Here is a 19,697-nt window from a genome sequence, read left to right on the forward strand (position 1 = left end):
GAATGAAGGTGGCTACACTGAACAAGACCGTCAGTGCAGACGAAACAGCCTTCTGTTGGAAGAAGATGCCATCCAGGACTTTCACAGCTGGAGAGGAGAAGTCAGTGCCTTCAGAGCTGCAAAGGACATGCTGACTCTCTTGTTAGGGGCTGATGCAGATGGTGACTTAAAGCTGAAGCCAGAGCTCATTTGTCATTCCAGAAATCCCAGGGCCCTTAAGAGTGATGCTCACCCACTGTGCCTGCGCTCTCTAGATGGAGCAACAAAGCCTGGATGACAGCACATCTGTTTTTAACATGTTACTGAGTATTTTAAGCCCACTGTTGAGACCTACTGCTCAGAAAAAAAAGATTCCTTTCAAAATATTACTGCTCATTAACAGCACACCTGGTCGCCCAGGAGCTCTGATGGAGATGGACAAGGAGGTGAATGCTGTTTCCATGCGGCTAGCACAGCATCCGCTTTGCAGCCCCTGGGCCGAGGAGTCATTTCAACTTTCAAATCTTATTATTTAGGAAATACATTTTGTGAGGCCATAGTTGCTATAGACAGTGATTCCTCTGATGGATCTGGGCAAAGTAAACTGAAAACCTTCTGGAAGGGAGTCAGCATTCTAGATGCCAGTAAGAACGTTCATGATTCATGGGAAGAGGTCAAAATGCCAACATTAGCAGGTGTTTGAAAAAAGTTGACTCCAACCCTCATGGATGACTTTGAGGGTTTCATGACTTCAGTGGAGGAAGTCACTGCAGATGTGGTAGAAACAGCAAGAGAACTAGAATCAGATGTGGAGCCTGAAGATGTGACTGAATTGCTATAATCTCATGATAAAACTTTAATGGAGAAGAAGGTGCTTCTTCTGGACGAGCAAAGAAAGTGGTTGCTTGAGATGGAATTGAGTCCTGGTGGAGATGCTGTGAAGATCGTTGAAATGGCTTAGTTGATATAGCAGCAGCAGACTTTGAGAGGATTGACTCCAATTTTGAGTCTGTGGTTTAAATGCTATCAAACAGCATCTCTTGCTACAGAGAAATTGTTCATAGAAGGAAGAGTCAATGGATGAGGGAGAGTTACTTGTTATATTAAGAAGTAGCCACAGCCACCCCGGTCAACAGCCGTCAACACTGAGGCAGACAACGGTTAGCACTTTTTAGCAATAAAGTATTCTTTAATTAAGGCATGTACTTTGTTGTTTTAGACATAATGCTGTTGCACACTTTAAACATAACTTTTATATGCTCTGGGAAACAAAAAATTCCTGTGACTCACTGTGTTGTGATAGTCACTTTATTGCAGTGGTCTGGAACCCAGCCCACTCCAATATCTCCAAGGTCTGCCCGTATTTGGATTGAGTCTTTCTCCAAAGAGCCATGGCTTACTTTAGTGGAAAATGGTATTCAGATACTATAATTTAGGCTTAAGATTCTAGGCCTTTACAGAGGACAAAGCTAGGGAGTACTTTTCTTTCAATTTCAGATAAAGTCCGTGTTAGTCTTTCCCATCTGATTCAGGACTACGGAGTTTTTACCTAGCCTCATCAATCTGTCTTAAAAAAATTCAGCTGAGTAAATATGAAAACCTGATTGGCTTTATTCAGTGATTCATGCATCGGGCAGCATCCCATCTGGCAGGTAGAAAGGCCCTCCTAGGAGCTACACAAGATGGAAGGCTTTGATAGGCAGAAGGAGGGTGTGACCAGGAAGTTAAAAAATGGGTTATTTCAGGCAAAGTCAGCTTCCCTTGGGGAAGACTGGGGTCTCACCAGGCAAGTTACCTTATTAGTGTCGACCAGGAAATTCCAGACTGATTGGTTCAAGACTCTGCTCCTGGGAGAGGCTGAAACTGCATTAAGTCAGGTATTGTCTTGGTGGGACTTAGCATCAGTGACTCCATTTTGACCCCATAGTTTCTTTTTAACAAATCTAATGTTTCTATCTCCTTTCTACCAAAAACTTTGATTCTCAGTGGCAGCAACATAATTACTCATGTATTATTCCACACTTCATAAACAGAAATCCCAGAATAACTACAATTGTTTTATCATTAAAAATACGATTCCTGAAAAAGCTTTAAGATTTCTTTGTAGTTCTTTCTCTCCTTGGATTAGATTCCTCCAGACAGTTGTCATTGAGACCTTTCCTCACCATGTGGCACATGGTTAAGTTCATTTGCTTCAACTTTCTTTTGTGTTTTAGGTTATTTTAAAATATTGTTTTATTTTTGTGTGAATTATTTTTATGTTCTAAAGATGACCTAGAGATCAAGGTATTTTTGTGGATCTAGCTTCTGTCCCTGTGTCTTCCACTTCATCTTCTTTCTCCATAGGTAACCTTTTGAAAAATAAATGGGATGTCCTTTTTATCTTTAAATATAAGTGGTGGCATTCTGTGTGTACTTTTCTACACCTCGCATTTTCCACTTAATATCTCCTGGCCTCCATCCACACCGGTATATAACACAGAGACCTTCCTCCTTCCTTTTCCAGTGACATCACGCTCCACTGCGTGGGTGTATGCTCATTTCCCCCAGAGAACTGCACTTTTTAGGAGTTCTCTTAATTTCCTGTTCTGATGTTTTCTAGGAATTACAGTTTCTGAATGAATGTAGAGACAAGGTTGAGGGCAGGGGACAGTGTCCGGGCTGCCTCTAGAAGTAGCACCTGGTTGTGACCACTCACTTTACTTTTCTTCTTAGTTCTCATCCTGGATGAAGGGATAAGGTGTCATTTTTTTTGGACCAGCTCCATGGGGCTGCCATTTTCCTCAGTCACACAGCCATCCATGGTTTCTGTCTTTTCACTTACACTTCTTTTGGCTTCCAGGTAGAAATTCTTCCAGGTTTCGACAACACAGTATTTTCAGTCCTAAGTTTTTGATGGTGACATCTGTTTTGTGTGTCTTAATATTCCTGTTAGTAAGAATTTGGGGGGAGTGTCAGAGGTTGTGCTTCATATGCCATTTACAAACAAGCCGCCATATGTAAAAAGTAAATACAACAAACAATTTAAAAACATTCTTTTCTCTTCTAACCAACACTGAATTATTTGTGTTGCAGGGAAAAGGACTTGGAAGCCAAATTCATTATTCAAATGGAGAAAAGCAAAACAACAATCACAAACTTAAAGGCAAGTAGCGACCTGACCTTGGCTCCAGTTCCACGAGTTCCGTGTTTGTTTCAGCACCAGATGGTTTGTGGGTAAATAGACACACCTGCTGTTTCCATTCTCCTCCCTTCTCAGTTCAGTTCACCACGTCAGCTTGCACTTGGCCTGGGCTCAGTGGTGATGCCAAAGGGTTGATGCTGTTTCCTCTCTCGTCCCTGGTTTCATTGATCTGGGAAACAGGTCTGAGCTGGAGCTCTGGGATGTGAGCATATTGGTTTACTCCTACCCAGACAGTTTTATGTGGACCCCTAGCCTGGCCACTGGCTCACTGTAGATCATTAAATATGCTTTGGCCCCAGATCTGTTTTCATTTTTAATGCAGATAATTAATTCTGTAAGCTTTGCAAGAGGAGCTGGTATTATTATTCAAAAACCAGGAGATGAAAAATTAAAAAAAAAAACAAACAAACAGCATTTTCTAAGATGGCGAGTTCTTCTTTTTGTACTTAAAATATCCTGGTTTTTCCTTTGGTCTGAACTTGCAAAGGACCCTGAGTACTTTCTACTTAGGGGGAAAAGAGGAGTGAGAAATCAGTAATAAAGGAATCGTGTAGTTTATGGAGTCAACCCCGCTCTCTGTCCGTGTTTGTTGTCAGCTCGCAGATTTGGGTTTCGGAGGCCTTCTGGCCCCCAGCCAAGTGCAGATCAGCCTCTGCTTGGATTTCTGTTACTTCGTGCTTCAAGGGACCGGGCACTTTGAGATCCAGTTTAAAGTTGTGCAACTTGATCTCCAGGGGTGGACGCTGGGGAATGCGCCCGTCTCCTGACCGGGCGGTGCTCTGGGTGCTTGGAGAGGCCGCCTCTGGGGCTCTGGTGGCCCTTGGTCTGAGGCGTTCTCCAGGGGAGTGTCTTGCTTTCTCCTCTGACCCCAGACCCCCTTCCAGCTCCACCTGGCCCGCACCCAGCTTTCCCTCCTCCGACCTCCTGCATCTTCTCATGCTGCTGCCGGTCAGCCCTCGTCCGTTCTCCGCTGTCAGTCATCTTTGCTCTGCTTCGTGTATCTCTGTGTGCTCACGGTGCTGTGGTAGAGGTCTAATCATTCAAAAACTGTATTTACTGAAACCGAGCAAGGAGTCCCCTGGCCTTGGATGAGTCTCCTTTCTTTGTGTGTTATGGAATCTGTTTTCTTTGATCACTCTGTTGCTTTTTGAGTTGTACAAACATTTCCTTGTCTGTTATAACCAGAATAGAGCCCTGGATTTTTAGCATTTTAATAATTAGAACCTTAAAAATTTTCTTTATAGTACCTGCATATGTTAGAAAATATGATGATTAATTATATTCAGCATATGTCCAGGGAACTGTGCCAGGCTTTGGTGGCATATGAAGATTTCTAAACATGGTTTCTGGTTCAGTTTAGGTATCTACAAGGTAGGCAAGATGTATGCAGACAAATGCAATAAAGTCATATTATGCTGTGTCCTGGGAGGGCCTAGTCTCTCAGAGGGGTAGAAATTACTTCTGGATGGAGTGCCCAAAGGAAGGTTCGTGGACGAGGAAGCCTCTGACCTGGAGTTTCTGGTGGGGCCACTGCTAGTCACATCGTGATCTATGTGAATAGCACCCCCGGAGTTGTGTAGACGCCAGCTCTGGTGGTTTTGGGTGGAGGGGACAGTAAAAAGCAATGAAGCCAGAAAAAAAAAAAAAAAAACCAGAGTCTGGCTGGAGTGTCAGGTTCACATCAGGTAATCATGATAAAAGGTCCAGAGAAGTAGCCTTGAGTACAGAGCCTGAGCTACTGGGAGAAGCTCAGGTTTGCTTGTTTGTTTGTTTCTCATTCATTCATTCATTCATTCAGGAAGTGGTCAGGAGGAGTGAAATGGATTTGAGTCAGGGTGTAAATAGTGGGAAATGGTGATTATTGTATTTTTTTTGTGAAGTTTTTTTTCTCTTGAATTGGATAGGTTGCTTGTCAGCCAACAGGGCTGTTTATATCGTTATTACCCTCTCGATCATCTCTCTCCAGATACCGGAAGGAGGGACCGGGGACTCAGGAAGAGAACGGACCAAGACCTTCACCTATGACTTCTCTTTTTATTCTGCTGATACTAAAAGTCCAGATTACGTTTCACAAGAAATGGTATGATACTTTCAAATACTCTATTTTGGTTTGTTATTGTGCCAAGAAAAAACATCCCTATCCTAAAATGCTTTAAAGCATCTTGCTAGTTTTTTTTCTGAATATGACTTATATAAAATTAGCCTTTGCTAACTCAGCTTTTTGGTTGTTACACAGCATCATTTATCTTCAGCCTGAGAGGGTTTGATTTTTTTTTTTCCCACTTCTGAGCATGATCATAATTTTTATTTCAAAACTCGGCCATGACCACTGTTTTAAAGGAGCTCTGCAAATGAAGCCCTTTTGGGGGGACGTTGGCAGGTGTGCCTGATTTTACTGCGCTTTGCTTTGCTGTGCTTTGTAGTTACTGCATTTTTTTGCAAATTGAAGGTTGTGGCCAAGCGAGTCTATTGGTACCATTTTCCAGCAGCGTTTGCTTCACTTCATGTCTCTGTCACATTTTGGTAATTCTTGCAGTATTTCAAACTTTTTCATTATTATTATATTTGTCGTGGTCTGTGATCATGTTACCCATGTTCATGTTATTACTGCAAAAAGATTACGACTTGTTAAAGGCGCAGATGATGGTTAGGATTTTTTAACAAGAAAGTATTTTTAAATTAAGGTAGGCCTATTATTTTTTTAGACATAATGCTACTATACACTTAGTAGACTACAGTATAGTATAAACGTAACTTTTATGTGGACTGAGAGACAAAACATTCGTGTGACTCACTTCATTGCGATTCTCGCTTTATTGCGGTGATCTGCAACTGGACCCTCAGTATCTCTGACATCTGCCTGGGATAAGCCACTTGGCCTTGAGTCCTGCTGCCATACCGAGCTTTAGGAGGTAGACTTCAAACCCAAGTCACATTTCCCCTGCTTGGGTGAGTCATCATAGGTTCTAGAAAGAACATTTGGTTCCTAATCTTCCCAGAACTAGAATGAAGCTGGAATTTGTCCAGGAAACCTGTGCTGTAGGTGTCTGTGATCTAAATGTAGACATGACCTGAGCAGATGAGAACTGACCCAAAGATGCTCCAGGAGACCATCACACGCCCCTGTGTCACATGACCAGAGGGACAGGTGTATTCCCCTGGGTGGGACAAGGAGGGTGTTAGAGTGGAGTGGGGTGGGGTTATGGGGGTGCACAGGTGTGGGGGGAAGAACGTGGCATCTCATCTGGCCTTCTTAGCAGTTTCTTTGGAGACATTGCTTCAGGTTTCCAGGTGGTAAAATGAGATGACAGCTCCTGCCCCGCCTGCCCTGGGTTGTAAGCCAGGCGATGGCATCTTGAAGTGGTATCACTGTCTAATTTGTTGTCCATCTACCAGAATCATCAGCATTGCCAGGGAAAGTGGCAGGAGTGCAGAATTTCAGGAACCGTTCCAGACCTACTGAATCAAAGTGCTTTTTTTTTTTTTTTTTTTTTTTTTTTTTTTTTTTTTTGGCAAGATCCCCAGGTGATCTGCACACTCCTTAACATCTGAGAAGCATAGCTGGCTGAAAAGTGGTTTGTGGAGGACAGAGGCTCTCGGAGGAGATGTAAATGTTGGTGTCAAGATACGCTGTGAACATAGGAAAGTTGTTCCAAGGAGAGGACTGGAGTGATGGTATTGGAAGCTGCTGACTCAGTGTCGGGGAGACCTGGAAAGGACCGGCAGCAGGACTGGGGCCATGGGAGAGACCTGGTGTGGACGAGGGGCCGGGAGAAGAAGGGTGAACTCTTGTGGCTCGAGTTTGTGTCCGAGTCAGAAACGCTGCTTGGTGCTCATGTTTGCTGACCCGTTGAATCCTCATGAGAGCCAAATGAGGTCAACCTTAGCTCCGTTTTTCTTCGTGGAAGAGACTTAGCTTAAATAATTTGCTCAAGTCCATTGATCTAATTGGCTGAATAGTAGCAGAGTTCAGATCATGGGGCTGACGTATAGGGCGGTGGAGAAGCCACTGGAGGGTCTTAAGGATGAGAGAGAGAAGAGAGGTGTGTCCTTAGTGGTGGATACGTCTAGGGGCCTGCTGCATGAATAAGTGGGTGAGCGAGTGAGTGAGGTTGACTTTGGTGCTGAGGTAACTGGATTAATCCACGCTGGTGGCTAGGAGTCTGGTGAGGAATAGAGAGAATGTCACAGCCGTTAGAATCCAGATTTTGGCTTTAACAGAGGAGTGGGAATGAAGTGGCTGGTACGAGGGAGTTTGAGGGAAAAGCTAGTTTGTGGCACAGTCCTCAGAGCGTCTCCACCAGAGGATGGATGAGGGCCGTCAAGGTCTCCGGTCACCGAGGACTCCTCTGCGGTGGCGGGCGGTGAATTTATGGGAGCAGCTGGGTTTCCTGGGTTCAAGGAGAGTCAAGGTCAGGGGAGCAGCAGCACGGTTAGTTGTTTTGCAGGTTAAAAATGCATGCCCAGAGTTTAAAAAGTTTGAGGTTGTGAGGAGTGTTCACCTGGGGAGGAGGCACCCCGCTTCCACTGTGTGGGCTTCAGATGTTTTGTGTTCTTAGGCTGTGGGACGATCTCAGCTGATCGGTACACTCAGTTCAAAAGTAAAAAAGCCTTGAGATATGTTAGTAAACACTGAACCACATGTTACTAACACCAGCAGAGACACAGGAAAATACCTAGTTTTTCAGCACTCCTAAAGAGAGGGTTCTCTTCCTCAGCCCCGACTTTCATCGCTGGTGTCGTAGCTACTCACGCGGCTGGGTCCTGCCCAGGAACTGGGCTGACAGCTTGCTCAGGGGAAGCTGCGGGCTTAGCGTGATGTGGCCCTAGTCTTTTCTTCTCTTTTTGTAATCTTTTAAACATAAAGGGATCTTGAGAAGACATATGCTCATTACTATAGTTCAAATCAAGTTTCCTTTAATGTTAAACAAATTCCAAGTAAGATGACCATTCATATTGCTCCCTTCCAAGTTAATTTTAGATGTAGGAAAAAAATTAGTGAGCAGTTTAATTCCATAGTCATGCAAATTAAAGACCATTAGGAAGGTCTCATTTTCTTAATGGTTCTTCAGACTCCGAAGGGAGGCTTTGATCTCACTCAGCCTGTTCCTTGATTCTCCTCCCCTCCCCCCCCCCCCAGAAGCTTGAAACCTAAAATCCCCCAGTTGAGGAGTTGGACGGGACAGTCTTCTGTTTGAACGGTGCCCTCTTGTGGGCAGTTTCCCCGAAGTGAGGCCCGGAGATGCCTCCCTTTACTCTGGAAGTCAGCCTTCCAGACACTCAGAGGAGCCCAGGGTGGAGGGGGAGGGGGAGGGGGTACCCTAGTGGAGGAGGAGCTCAGCGGGGCTTCCAGGCCTGTGGGGGAGGGCAGGACGTCCATCTCATCCCCGCCCTGGTTTGCTAGATGACGGGGAATCAGTCCTCTGTGGGCACTGCCCTGGGACGGTCTCTTCCTTGCCGGGAGCCCTGGAGAGGTGGGCAGTGTCCTGCTGCTTCTCTGGGTCCCAGACGACAAACCTGAGACTGAGCCAGGCCTGGGTCTCAGTGCCTCTAGGCCTGTGGAGGTTGTGGCCCCCAGCCCCAGCCCCCTGCATCCCCCACCCTCCACCCCAGCCTGGCAGACGCCAGCTGAGGTAGCTTTCCGGAGAATAAAGGAAAGGTAGATAGTGGGCGGGGATTTTAACCCTGGGGAAGAATTTCATTTTGAAAACTTTTGGGTTTGGTGTAAGTGGAAAGTCATGGTAAAAGTCATGGACATTTTCTATGACTCTGTTTTAGCCGCAGATTTAAGCATGGGAGGAGGTCATGCGTGTGTTCTTTGGGAGTTTTTCGGAAGGCTGTTCTTTCTGTCCAGTGGCACTCTGAGAAATGGTAAAGAAGATATCTGCCTCTTGTTTTCTGTTTAACTGGAGATAATTGGAGAAATATTTACAGTTTTCCTTCTGGTCCATATACGAACCTCGGACAGGTGATCTGGAGCCCAGAGTGCCCCTGGGATTCCTGGTTCTGCTTCTTCACAGAAATGCGTGTGTGTGCAGGGGCGTTCCTTGGGGGGAGGCCCCCGGGGTAGGGTCGGGGTCTCCAGGTTGGTGTCAAGAATGTGGGAAGAGAGGACTCAGCGATGAGGCCTTTAGAAGCATAGACTTAGGGGTCAGATAGGCCGGGTGCAGATGCCAACTCTGCCCCTCACTGCATGCTCGGTGAGCCAGCTCTCCTGGAAAACGGATCTAGCGACATTGCCCCCCCCCCCCAGTGTTTCTGTGAGGACAGAGGACACGACGGGACAGAGTTTGGTGGCTCTTGTAGTTGAGAGTTGACTGAGTCAGCAGAATTTGAGACTGAGGTCAGAGAATATCAGCTCCTGAAGCTGAAATGGGTGTGAATTGACTCAGAACGGCTGAGAGTAAGGCGGTGGCCATCTGTGGAAGGGGCTCGGTTGCCGTGATCGTGTGTGACTCTTTGACGAGACCGAGGACACTGATTCTAAACAAGGTGGTGGGAGGATGGTGCTTGAAGAGAGCGGAGTCCTTTTATCTCGTCTTGGGTGACAGGTGTGTTGGCGGCAGGGCTGCCGATGTGGAGGAAGGGCGCATGCTAGCCAGTGATCCTCAGCCCTGTCTGGGCGGGGCAGGGGGGGGGTGACCCGGCCCGAGGGCCCCCCTCCCCGCGGGAGATGGTGCTCACCCGGCACCACTCACAGGGACTGAACCCTCCTGGGGCTCGATGGGGCCCCACTGTGGATGGCGGTGACTGCACACCGTTCTCTGGCTCTGCCTGGGAGCTCGGTCGTGCTCTTTCCCTCCGGTATCTCTCCGGCTGCCGACGGGCTTTGTCTTTGAAGCGGGGACGTGTTCCGGGTGCCCTTCGTGTGCTGGTCCGAGAGGGCAGGAGGCAACGTGAAAGCTTGTGGGGGTTTGGAAGTTCTCATTTCCATCCATTGTGGGGGTCAGGTATTTGTCCTTCATTCCCTCCGTCCCCCGAGGTGTCCCACTGCAGTTGTGTGGGGCAGTGGACATGACTCCGGCCACTGCAGGTGCCAGCCAGGCCCCACACAGTTAGCCTTCCTGCCCTCCCCCTCCCGGGCAAGTGTCCAAATAGAAAGAAGCATCTGCACTCTACTGGAGGGGCCCAGGCATCCAGCCTCATCCGCACTCACCCATCACTCAGCTCTGCAGGGGCCTCCCGAGACTATTTCGATGAGTAGCCGGACTCTTAAAACGATGCCGTTGATTTGGCATGGTTTGAGCCATACCTTCTGGTTGTCGTGACTTTCAGGTTTTGAATATTTAGTTTATAGAAGCTCTGATACAGTGAATCACTTTATAAGTTTATTTAACTCTGAAATGGTAAATCATCAGGCTTTAAAATCATCTTTGCTTCTACACATAATTGTCATTTTGCCTTGTTTACATTTTTATATTTCAGGAATTTTTTGTTAACTTAAGTGGGGAAAAAGGATGGGGTTGCTTTTTGCTTCCTTAAAAAGTTTCCTTTTGATTAAAAACTGGAGTGCACGTGTATTCTGTTGTTAACGGCTCTGCAGTGATTTATTTATAGGGTGTAATCCTTCTGAGTTGAAAATAGCATTCAGGAATGCTTTTTTTTTTTTTATTAAAATGGCTTTTATGAAAATCCATGGTAATTGTCATTGTATCTTTTGTGTTTTTTTTCTTTTTTCTTTTTGCATTCAGGTTTTCAAAACCCTCGGTACAGATGTTGTGAAGTCTGCGTTTGAAGGTTATAACGCCTGTGTCTTTGCGTACGGACAGACTGGATCAGGGAAGTCGTACACCATGATGGGAGATTCTGTACGTGGTTTGCACTGTGTGGGGAGGGAGTTTCTCGTTCTCTCTCTTTGGGCTGATAAAAATGACCCCTTTCATCACGTGGTCTGTACTGACTTGCTTTTCATGTTCTGATCATTCTTTAGCAGTAAGATAAAACTCAGTAGTAAGTTGGACTAAATTTCCTTTGAGATATTTTAAATTAGAAAGAGTTTTAAGTTTTATAAGCATGAATAATGGATGCGAGTCTCAGTTCATCTTCCATTTTTAAAGGCTTTATAATCTTATCAAAAAAGTATGCTGGGCCCACAAGTAATTTATTCTTCTTTCCTGCCAACCCAACAGTTTGAATAAAATTACTGAACTCTGTTCTTTTTAAAATTATTCAAAACACTTTTTCACAAGAAAAATGTAAAAAAAAAAATCTCTTTGGTGGAAAGACGCTACGTACATCCTGCAAATACATAAAAGGTGTAAGAATTACACAGGTTATACAGAGCGCACCTACAAGTTATAAACATCGTGTGCAGTTTGGCGGGTGGGCTGTATAAAGTAAAGCCTTTAAAGGTACACTTGCCCCCACATACGGATTAGGGAAAACTAGACATCGTTGTAGGGCCTTATCCCGTTCTGTGTTTCCTCAGGTCTGCATAGTGCTTGTGTGTTTTACTTTTCTGATGTCGTGGTGACACTGTCCGCTGATGCTCAGAGCGGCGGCCTGCTCTGGAAGTGGGGGTTCGAGGGGAGGGTCCCAGGGCTTCCTGCTGCGGGCTCAGTGGTGCCTTGAACGCTAGTGCTCGGTGGTTGCTGGAAGCTGTAGTGCGTTAAAGCAGGGCCGGTCTTTCCAGATGCAGGCCCTTCAGTGCATGGGTCCTGGCGTCTTAAATCCAGGCTTGACCTTTCCAAGAGGAGGAGCTCAAAGCTGTGCTGCGAACCCTCGGTGCTGGAGAGTAGGGATGGATTTAAGTGAAGAACAGACAGTTTTAAGAGTTTTACATTTCCTCTTAGGGATACTGCTCTCTTCCTACTTTCCCACTGTGCCTTCGGGAAAAACGCCTTCTCTAAAAATGAAGTTTGCATGTTGACTCCCTCTTAGCTGTTTTATGGAATTTCCACATCTATAAAGCACTCATAAATTACAGCTGTTTTTCTCTGACCTTATGGTTGAGGACTGTTTGGGTATTTTTATTTTGTTTTTTAAAGTAAGAACAAAATATGTGATGAAAGGTATAATTTTTCTTGACAAGAATTAGTGCTGAGTCAATGGTATAAAGGAAAAAAAAAATTCCTAAACTTGGGGTGATATTTAAAAAAAACTTTTTGGGTGGGAGATCGGGTGAAGGGAGGGAGGGACTTCAGAAGACATCACGGAAGCCCTAAAGTTTCGGCCTCTAACAGGAACATTTTCCTCGTCTTTAGCCCCGTTCTGAAGTTCATAAGCTTCTCGGTGCTGGCGAAAGTGTGCATATTACTGGTGCTGCCCACGCTGCCTAAGTGATACGGGGTGTCAGAACGTTCCTGTCAGGGAGGCCAGTGCAAGTGTTCCTGCATCAAAGCAGGGATACACTGCATCTTTTAATGTGGTCATCACCTAAATTTTAAGACAATTCTTAGCTACTTTGAGGACTTACTAAGATTACATTAATGTTTCTTCTCTGCTGAGTGTGTATTTCAACTTTTTTTTTTGTCCTCTGACCAGATTAGATTTGTAACATGGGTTTTATAGCAGTAGATTGTCCTGTTTGAAAACTAGAGAATAAGTCCCTTTGTGTCTGCCAGCCACGATTTGGCCGATTAACAGCTGGTGACTGCCTATTGCCGTGGTCCCTAACTAGAAACTAGAAAGCTCAGTCCTCTCATTTCCGAGAGGAGGAAGCAGTCCTGGCGGGGTGGGTGGTGTGCCTGGGGCCCTGGGGTGGGCCTGTGGGCCCCGGGAATCTGAGTCCACTCCAGCAGATTCCAAAGGCAGTCATGGATTGCTTTTACTTCAAGTGACAGCTGAGACGTTCCTCCCACTGCAGGGCGATTCTGGCTTAATACCCCGGATCTGCGAAGGGCTCTTCAGTCGGATAAATGAGACCACCAGATGGGATGAAGCGTCTTTCCGAACCGAAGTCAGGTAGAGTCCATGGTGTGGCCTGAGTCACTGAGTGTGAGCTTGATTCGGGGCACAAGGAATGGATAAAGGCTTTGGATTCCTGAAAGGAGAGTCTACTCCTTCCCCTCCTGTACTGTGAGAGTTGGCAATAAAGCTCAAAGCACATATGTCTTCAGTGACTTTCTCGGGTACCATTTGGATGAGGGTTTGGGAGGCTGGTAGAGGTCAGGCATGCAGCTTGGTCAGAAACGCATGTCAGATGCTCACCTCAAATGGAGGAAGCATCTGGCCTTTCAGTGTCTACCTCCTTGCCTTATTCTTCAGTTGAATAAGACTTGTGTGGTTCTTTTTGTCGGTAGGATCACTGTAAATCTAATCTTTAAATCAGTCTGGATGGTGGAGGTGTTTTTGTCCTCCTTAAACTCAAACCTGTGTGAGGAGACAGTGGTTTGGGGGCAGACGTAGCAATCAAGTGTCCTCCTTGCTGCCTGACCTCTCCGTGGCTGTGTGGCCTTGGACAAGGTATTTAAATCACCCTCAGCCTCTATTGTCTTCCCTGTAAAATGGGGATGATACTGGTACTTGCCTCTGGGCTGATGTAGTGAAATACTCCAGGTAAAGTGGTCACCACCCACACGGATGTGGCTGGTGCTGTCGTTGTTATTAATGTCTGAAATCACTTTACTGAACTCAACTCTATTTGGACCTTTTAGCTACTTAGAAATTTATAATGAACGTGTGAGAGATCTACTTCGCCGGAAGTCATCCAAAACCTTCAATTTACGAGTCCGGGAGCATCCAAAAGAGGGACCTTATGTTGAGGGTAAGAGTGAATAGAGTGAATTTTCACATCCTTATTCTTCTTGGGAATTTTTGTAAAAATAAGAGTTTCAGAGAAAAAAAAGTCTAGGCTAATGGTGAGATTTAAAAAAAAAATTACTTTTGGACTTTTTATTCTAGTAAAAATGACGTGTTCTGTCACTACCCGCTGTTCGTTTAATGCATTTGTACTTCACTGGGCATCTGCTGACTTTGTGGGGCTTGCCAGTAGATTTCCTCTGGCTTTGAGAACTCGAGAAACTTGTTTTCCAAAGTTCTCAGGCAAGATAAGCAACCTAACCGGTCTCTTTCAATGGCTGTGCGTGATAGCGGTGTGTTTTTACTGACCTTCATGGTACCATGTGCCTATAGGGAGAATCTGAGAGCTCTCACCTTTGAGAAGAGGGTTTGCAGTTTCCTGTGCCGTGGTGCTTGGCCTTCGTGCTGTGGTTCACGGCCTGTGTCACAGTCCGTTGTGAGGGGTGTCCCAAGGGGTGATGGGTAACGGGCTGGCCCTTGCTCATTATTTTAGCAGTAGGCTGGATTAAAGGCTGTCCTTAGAATAGTCAGCTCTCCACACCTCCGCTGTGTGCAGCAGGGGAGCAGCGGCTGGCCGGCCGGCCGGCCTGTGGGCTTTCCCGTGGCTGTGGTCCTTCCTGTGTGGCTTGCTGGAGGCCAGGCTGAAGGCTCGTCATGGGTTTGAAGGTGTTCCTGTTTCTGTTGCCTTTTTGACCTGGAGATACCAGGTGCACTGACAGGACGCCATCTACATGTTAGTAAATGTTTAATTGAACTTTTGCCTGTTCTGCCCAACGTGAGGTGTGGAACTATGTATTTGTTTTGTGGAGGGTGGGATAACTATTATTGTTAATAGTTTTAGCCTATCTGTGCCTTCATGTTTCCCCTTTAATTGTCTTATCAGATGTTACCACATGGTATAAAGCTGGCTTGTGAAGAGACAGAATAATCAAAGAGGGTAAAACATCCAGAATCTGATGGAGATACTTACTGGGGATTTAGTTTCTAACAGATCTGCTGTTGAAACATCAGGGGAATATGGGTTATTAACCTGTCTGGGAGGGAAAACAAGAAAATAGGTACCAGAGCTCAGTTTTTATGCTAAGGCAAATGGCAAATGGGTCAAAGATTTAAATGTAAAAAGTGACGTAATGACTGTGAGAAACTCTGAGTTACTTTTTTCTAGAAATGGAGAAAGGAAAGTTTAAAAAATTTTTTACTTAAAATCCAGTAACCATGAAATGAAAGTGTTAACTTTGAAATGGTAAAACAAAACAAAACAAAAAGCCAACTTTATACTTGGCAGAAACACCATAAGATATAAGTAAAACCACAACTTACAAAGTGAAGAAAGTATTTTCAGTGCAAGTTTCAGACAAAGGACTAGTTTCCCTAATATATAAAGAGCACATATAAATTAATAAGGACAGCTGCAGCACCAAGGAGAAGAATGAACAAAGAGTGCGACTAGACTGTCCACAAAAATGGAAACACTGGTGGTTTTTAAATGGAGGAAAGAATGCTCAGCCTCGCTCATAATCAGAGAAAAGCAAAATAAAAATTCTTTGAGATAGCATCTGTTCCCTGTCCCCAGCTGATGTGGGGAAACCTGATGAAAGGTTGGGAGATGGGCAGTCTTAGGCTTTGCTGTTGCTGGGTGTGACTTGCCTTCCATGGAGAACAGCTGTGCAGTTGCATCAGAATTTCTAATGTGCTTTGATCTAGCAATTCCACCCCTCAAGAATTTATTCTGCAGAAATTGTCACATGTTGGTAAAGACCTATATACAAGATTACTTGTAGCAGCATTATTTGTATTGGAAACAAAATCTAAACAACCTCTACAGTCTTAATAGGAGACTGTTAAGTTGGAACATGTGTACGGTCGAGTGCTCTGCAGCCACAAAAATGAATGAATCACCTTAACTGATACAGAATGTTTTTCAGTGTACCACTGCACAGAAAAGAGCAGGATGCGAAACAGTGTGTATGGTAGGCTGCCACGTGTGAAAGGGGAGAAGGAGCTGGTTTTATATATGTGTAACTGCCTGTATACGTATGGTTATTTCTGGAAGGGCCTGGAGAAACTCATAACGTTGGGTTTCCTGACAGAAAGGGGGGGGTTATCGGGTGGAGGAGGGGGGAGACCCTTTACACAGAATACTTTTTGTAGCCTTTGGCTTTAAAACCATATGAATGTTTCCGAAAGGATGAATAAAAAGTGTCTGAAAAGGATTTAAAGAGGGTGCTGTAGGGTTTTGCATGGAAGTAGTGTGCGCATTTCTCTGGCTGTGGTTGACGGTAGTGAGGCTGGTGATGGTAGCTCTCAGTTAGGTTATCCTAAATGCCGCAGGGGATGGGTACGCAGTGTCAGGTGAGGTGACAGAGGCCCAGTGAGGTTAAGTGACCTGTTTACAACCAGGTAAGTGTTCTCGGAAGCCGCAGAGCTGGGGCGGGACCTGAGGCAGCCCAGCTCCCGAGGCTGGTTATCAGCCACCACCACCCTGTCGGAACAAGTCAGCAGGTTTGCACCGCTGCGCATTAGTTTGTAGAGGTGCATTTCCTTTCCCATGGACGATATATTGGGTAGGTTTCCTCACACCCTCTTGATTTTTCAGATTTGTCCAAACACTTGGTGCAGAATTACGGTGACGTCGAAGAGCTCATGGACGCAGGCAACATCAACCGGACCACTGCCGCCACCGGGATGAACGACGTCAGCAGCCGGTCTCATGCCATCTTCACCATCAAGTTCACACAGGTGAGGGCGGCTGCAGGGCCTGCTGGCTCCAGCCTGAGGGCTTTACCTGGCGCTGAGGACCGACCTTGCTGAGCGGGAGCCGCGGCAGAGGTGGCCAGCTGCCCTGGTCTTGTAGTTAGGGTTGAACGTGTGCTGGGTGCTGAGTTTCTCCCTGGGTGCAGTCCCACTCATTTGAGGTGTCCTGATGTGCGCCCTTAAGAAATACTCAGCAGGCTTCTGCCCTGTTCTTGACATGAAAAAATAAAAAAAGAAAACTTGCTTTGTGCTTAATTAAGCCAGAGTTTTCCTTGTTGCAAGCTCTGTGGGAGATGATGGATTGCGAGTCAGGCCAGCTGGAGGCCCAGGTGAGTAACTCATTGTGGCGCATTATTGCTCTGTGGGACTCATCCCACAATGCTGATTACAATTATTAGAATGATATTAAAGGACAAGGGACATTCTTAAGTACTGATGTTAAGAAGTTGTTCCGATCAGGAGGCAGAGAGTGTTTTGAACATGCGTGGGAATGACTCGGCGTAAGTATGTGGTGGAACCGATGAACGGGAAGATGTAGGGTCCTCCCAGAACTTGAGCACATGTTGGGGTTTGGATAAGTCCTGGCCTGTCTTAACCATTGAGCACGTTGGAGAGAGAGAGACATAACATAACCTTTCATTAACGAGGGGGACCAGAGAGCAGAGAAAATGAAAACGTTCTCTGGGGTCAGCTGGAACAACTCCCGGTGCATTCTTCACAAGTTTGCCTTTCGTTAGACATTGTCTTTTGATTCACTGTTGTTGCCTGGTTTTCTCCTGCTTTCTGGTAAATGCGAATTAGAATGTGGCCACCCCTGTATCTAAGGGGCTTACGTTTCAATCAAAATGTAGTGATTTCTTTTTGGCATTTTGGTTCAGCCTGTAAAGCATAGGTTAAAAATCTTTAGGAATGTAAAATTTTGGTAGAATCCAGAACCAAAGAATATAATACTTAAGATTTTCACTGTTTTGTAAGGGGAAGGTGTAGCTCAAGCGGTAGAGTGCATTCTTAGCATGCACGGGAGGTCCTGGGTTCAATCCCCGGCACCTCCTCTAAAAATAAATAAGTAAACCTAATTACCTCCCCTCGCCAAAAAAAAGAAAAAAGATTTTCACTATTTTGTAATTGTGAAATAAATCGAATTTTAACATCAAATAATGGTTGAATGATCTTTCACCTGTCTATATTTATCATGTTTTGGAAAGCCGTTGTGCCTGTAATATTGAAGATTTTTAGATGAGAACAAAAGCAGTCATTTGTTTACTTGTATTTTTCTTTGTTGAGTGCCCCCCTCAGGGCCTTAGTCTCCTGAACTGTCACCGTCGGACTCAGCCCTTTTTGAGAATGACCACGTGATTTGAGTCACGGAATACAGAGTTCTTCAGAAAGTTTAAGAGTCATGTCTGGTAGATTCCTACTGTATTCAGTTTAGTTTCTGTAGTCAGTAAGAAGGCTGATGAAACAACAAAATTAAAAAAAAAAAAAAACTCCCCCGAGAGATGAGTGTGAGGCGTGGAAAACAATTGGAATTTGCACTATCAACAGCGCCAGGGGTCTTCATACTTTTTGGTTTTGCTTCTGTGTTTCACCCCAGGCGAAGTTTGACTCTGAAATGCCGTGCGAGACCGTCAGCAAGATCCACTTAGTGGACCTCGCGGGAAGCGAGCGCGCGGATGCCACGGGGGCCACCGGGGTCCGCCTCAAGGAGGGCGGGAACATCAACAAGTCCCTCGTGACCCTGGGGAACGTCATCTCTGCCTTAGGTGGGTTCGGGGCGACTCCCGCCTCCGCTCATTCTGGTGCTGCTGTGTTAGTAAGAAGCACTTAAACGTTTCATGTTTGTGTTACACATCTGGTTTTTTGAAGCCAAATTAGGGGAAAAAAAAAACTTAAATAATTGTCTTTAATTTTTTCCCCCCTTTTTTCTTTCCCCCTCCAGCTGATTTATCTCAGGATGCATCAAACCCTTTTGTAAAGAAGAAACAAGTTTTTGTGCCTTACAGGGATTCTGTTTTGACTTGGTTGTTAAAAGACAGCCTTGGAGGAAACTCTAAAACCATCATGATTGCGAGTAAGAGTCTGAAGTTTTTTTTCCCTCAGTGTATAGTGTTTTCTGTGAATTAGCTGTAAATATTGAAGTTTCAAGTGTCTCATTAGGAAATAGCACCTTTTTTATTAAAAAAGTAGTTTTTCTGTTTTGAAGACAATCACTTACTGTGATCCAGCCGACAGCACTGTGTTAACTCGCTCCCCCCGTCTTAGGCACACACACTGCCACGTTCCCGGTTTTGCGAGCTAGGATACTCGCAGGGTGATGTCAGCTTTTCTTCACTTAAAAGACAGGATAGAAACTTCTACTCTGCTCCTTGTGGGCGAAGGTCACTGTAGGGACATTAAGTCAAAGTAAACCAACTTTGTTTTTCTATTTTAAAGCAGTAAATGTGGAATTTAAGAATTGAGAGGGAAAAAAAAAACAGTAAATACAGCAAAGAACCATAACAGTAACACTTTACCTCTCTGTTTTCATTAATTAACTGGAAGAAGCAGAGGAGAGAAAAAAAGTGTGCAAAGGGCAGATAACTGTCGAGGGGAACTCAGAAGCTCTCTCCCTCCTAACTCCACTCCCCGTGGCCCCCTCCCCCCATTTCCACACCACCCCACCCACTAAGCCTCCTGGGAACTGGAGGCAGAGGGTCTGCCCCAGGGTGTGCACCCCAGACGATGCAGCAGTGGGGTCAGTTAAGCCCCACAGTTTGTCGTGGGGGTGGGTGGGGTGGGGCTGCGATTAGCCAGAAGCTTTAGGCGGAAAAGAACGAGCTGATTTACTGACTCTTTTCAAAAATTTTCACGCTCTGGACTTTCACAGATGGTAGATTTTGCCTGAGTTTTTAAAAGCATTTTAATTTCTACTTCATATTGAGAAGGGTTAAGAGTCTTGAAACCCTCCTCTTACACTTTCAACAGAGGAAACTCCCTAAACTGCAGCGGAGTGTCTCATATCTCACTTTAGATTTAGTTAGATGGCTGATTCTAAACTTAC

The 19,697-nt window shown here is 45.3% G+C and overlaps 1 protein-coding gene across 10 annotated transcripts in view; it reads left to right on the top strand.

Annotated features, from left to right (window-relative positions):
• KIF16B (kinesin family member 16B) overlaps positions 1 to 19,697 on the top strand; it is a 243,920-nt gene that overhangs the window by 28,137 nt on the left and 196,086 nt on the right. For all 10 annotated transcript variants that reach the window (XM_032461796.1, XM_032461793.1, XM_032461794.1 and 7 more), the window contains 8 exons: positions 3,055 to 3,124; positions 5,130 to 5,243; positions 10,855 to 10,971; positions 12,969 to 13,066; positions 13,759 to 13,868; positions 16,500 to 16,642; positions 18,252 to 18,420; positions 18,597 to 18,728. In XM_032461796.1, the coding sequence (XP_032317687.1) occupies positions 3,055 to 3,124; positions 5,130 to 5,243; positions 10,855 to 10,971; positions 12,969 to 13,066; positions 13,759 to 13,868; positions 16,500 to 16,642; positions 18,252 to 18,420; positions 18,597 to 18,728 (953 nt within the window). The remainder of the gene's footprint in view (positions 1 to 3,054; positions 3,125 to 5,129; positions 5,244 to 10,854; positions 10,972 to 12,968; positions 13,067 to 13,758; positions 13,869 to 16,499; positions 16,643 to 18,251; positions 18,421 to 18,596; positions 18,729 to 19,697) is intronic.

This window comes from Camelus ferus, chromosome 19 (genome assembly GCF_009834535.1).
Source record: "Camelus ferus isolate YT-003-E chromosome 19, BCGSAC_Cfer_1.0, whole genome shotgun sequence".
Taxonomy (NCBI): Eukaryota; Metazoa; Chordata; class Mammalia; order Artiodactyla; family Camelidae; genus Camelus; species Camelus ferus.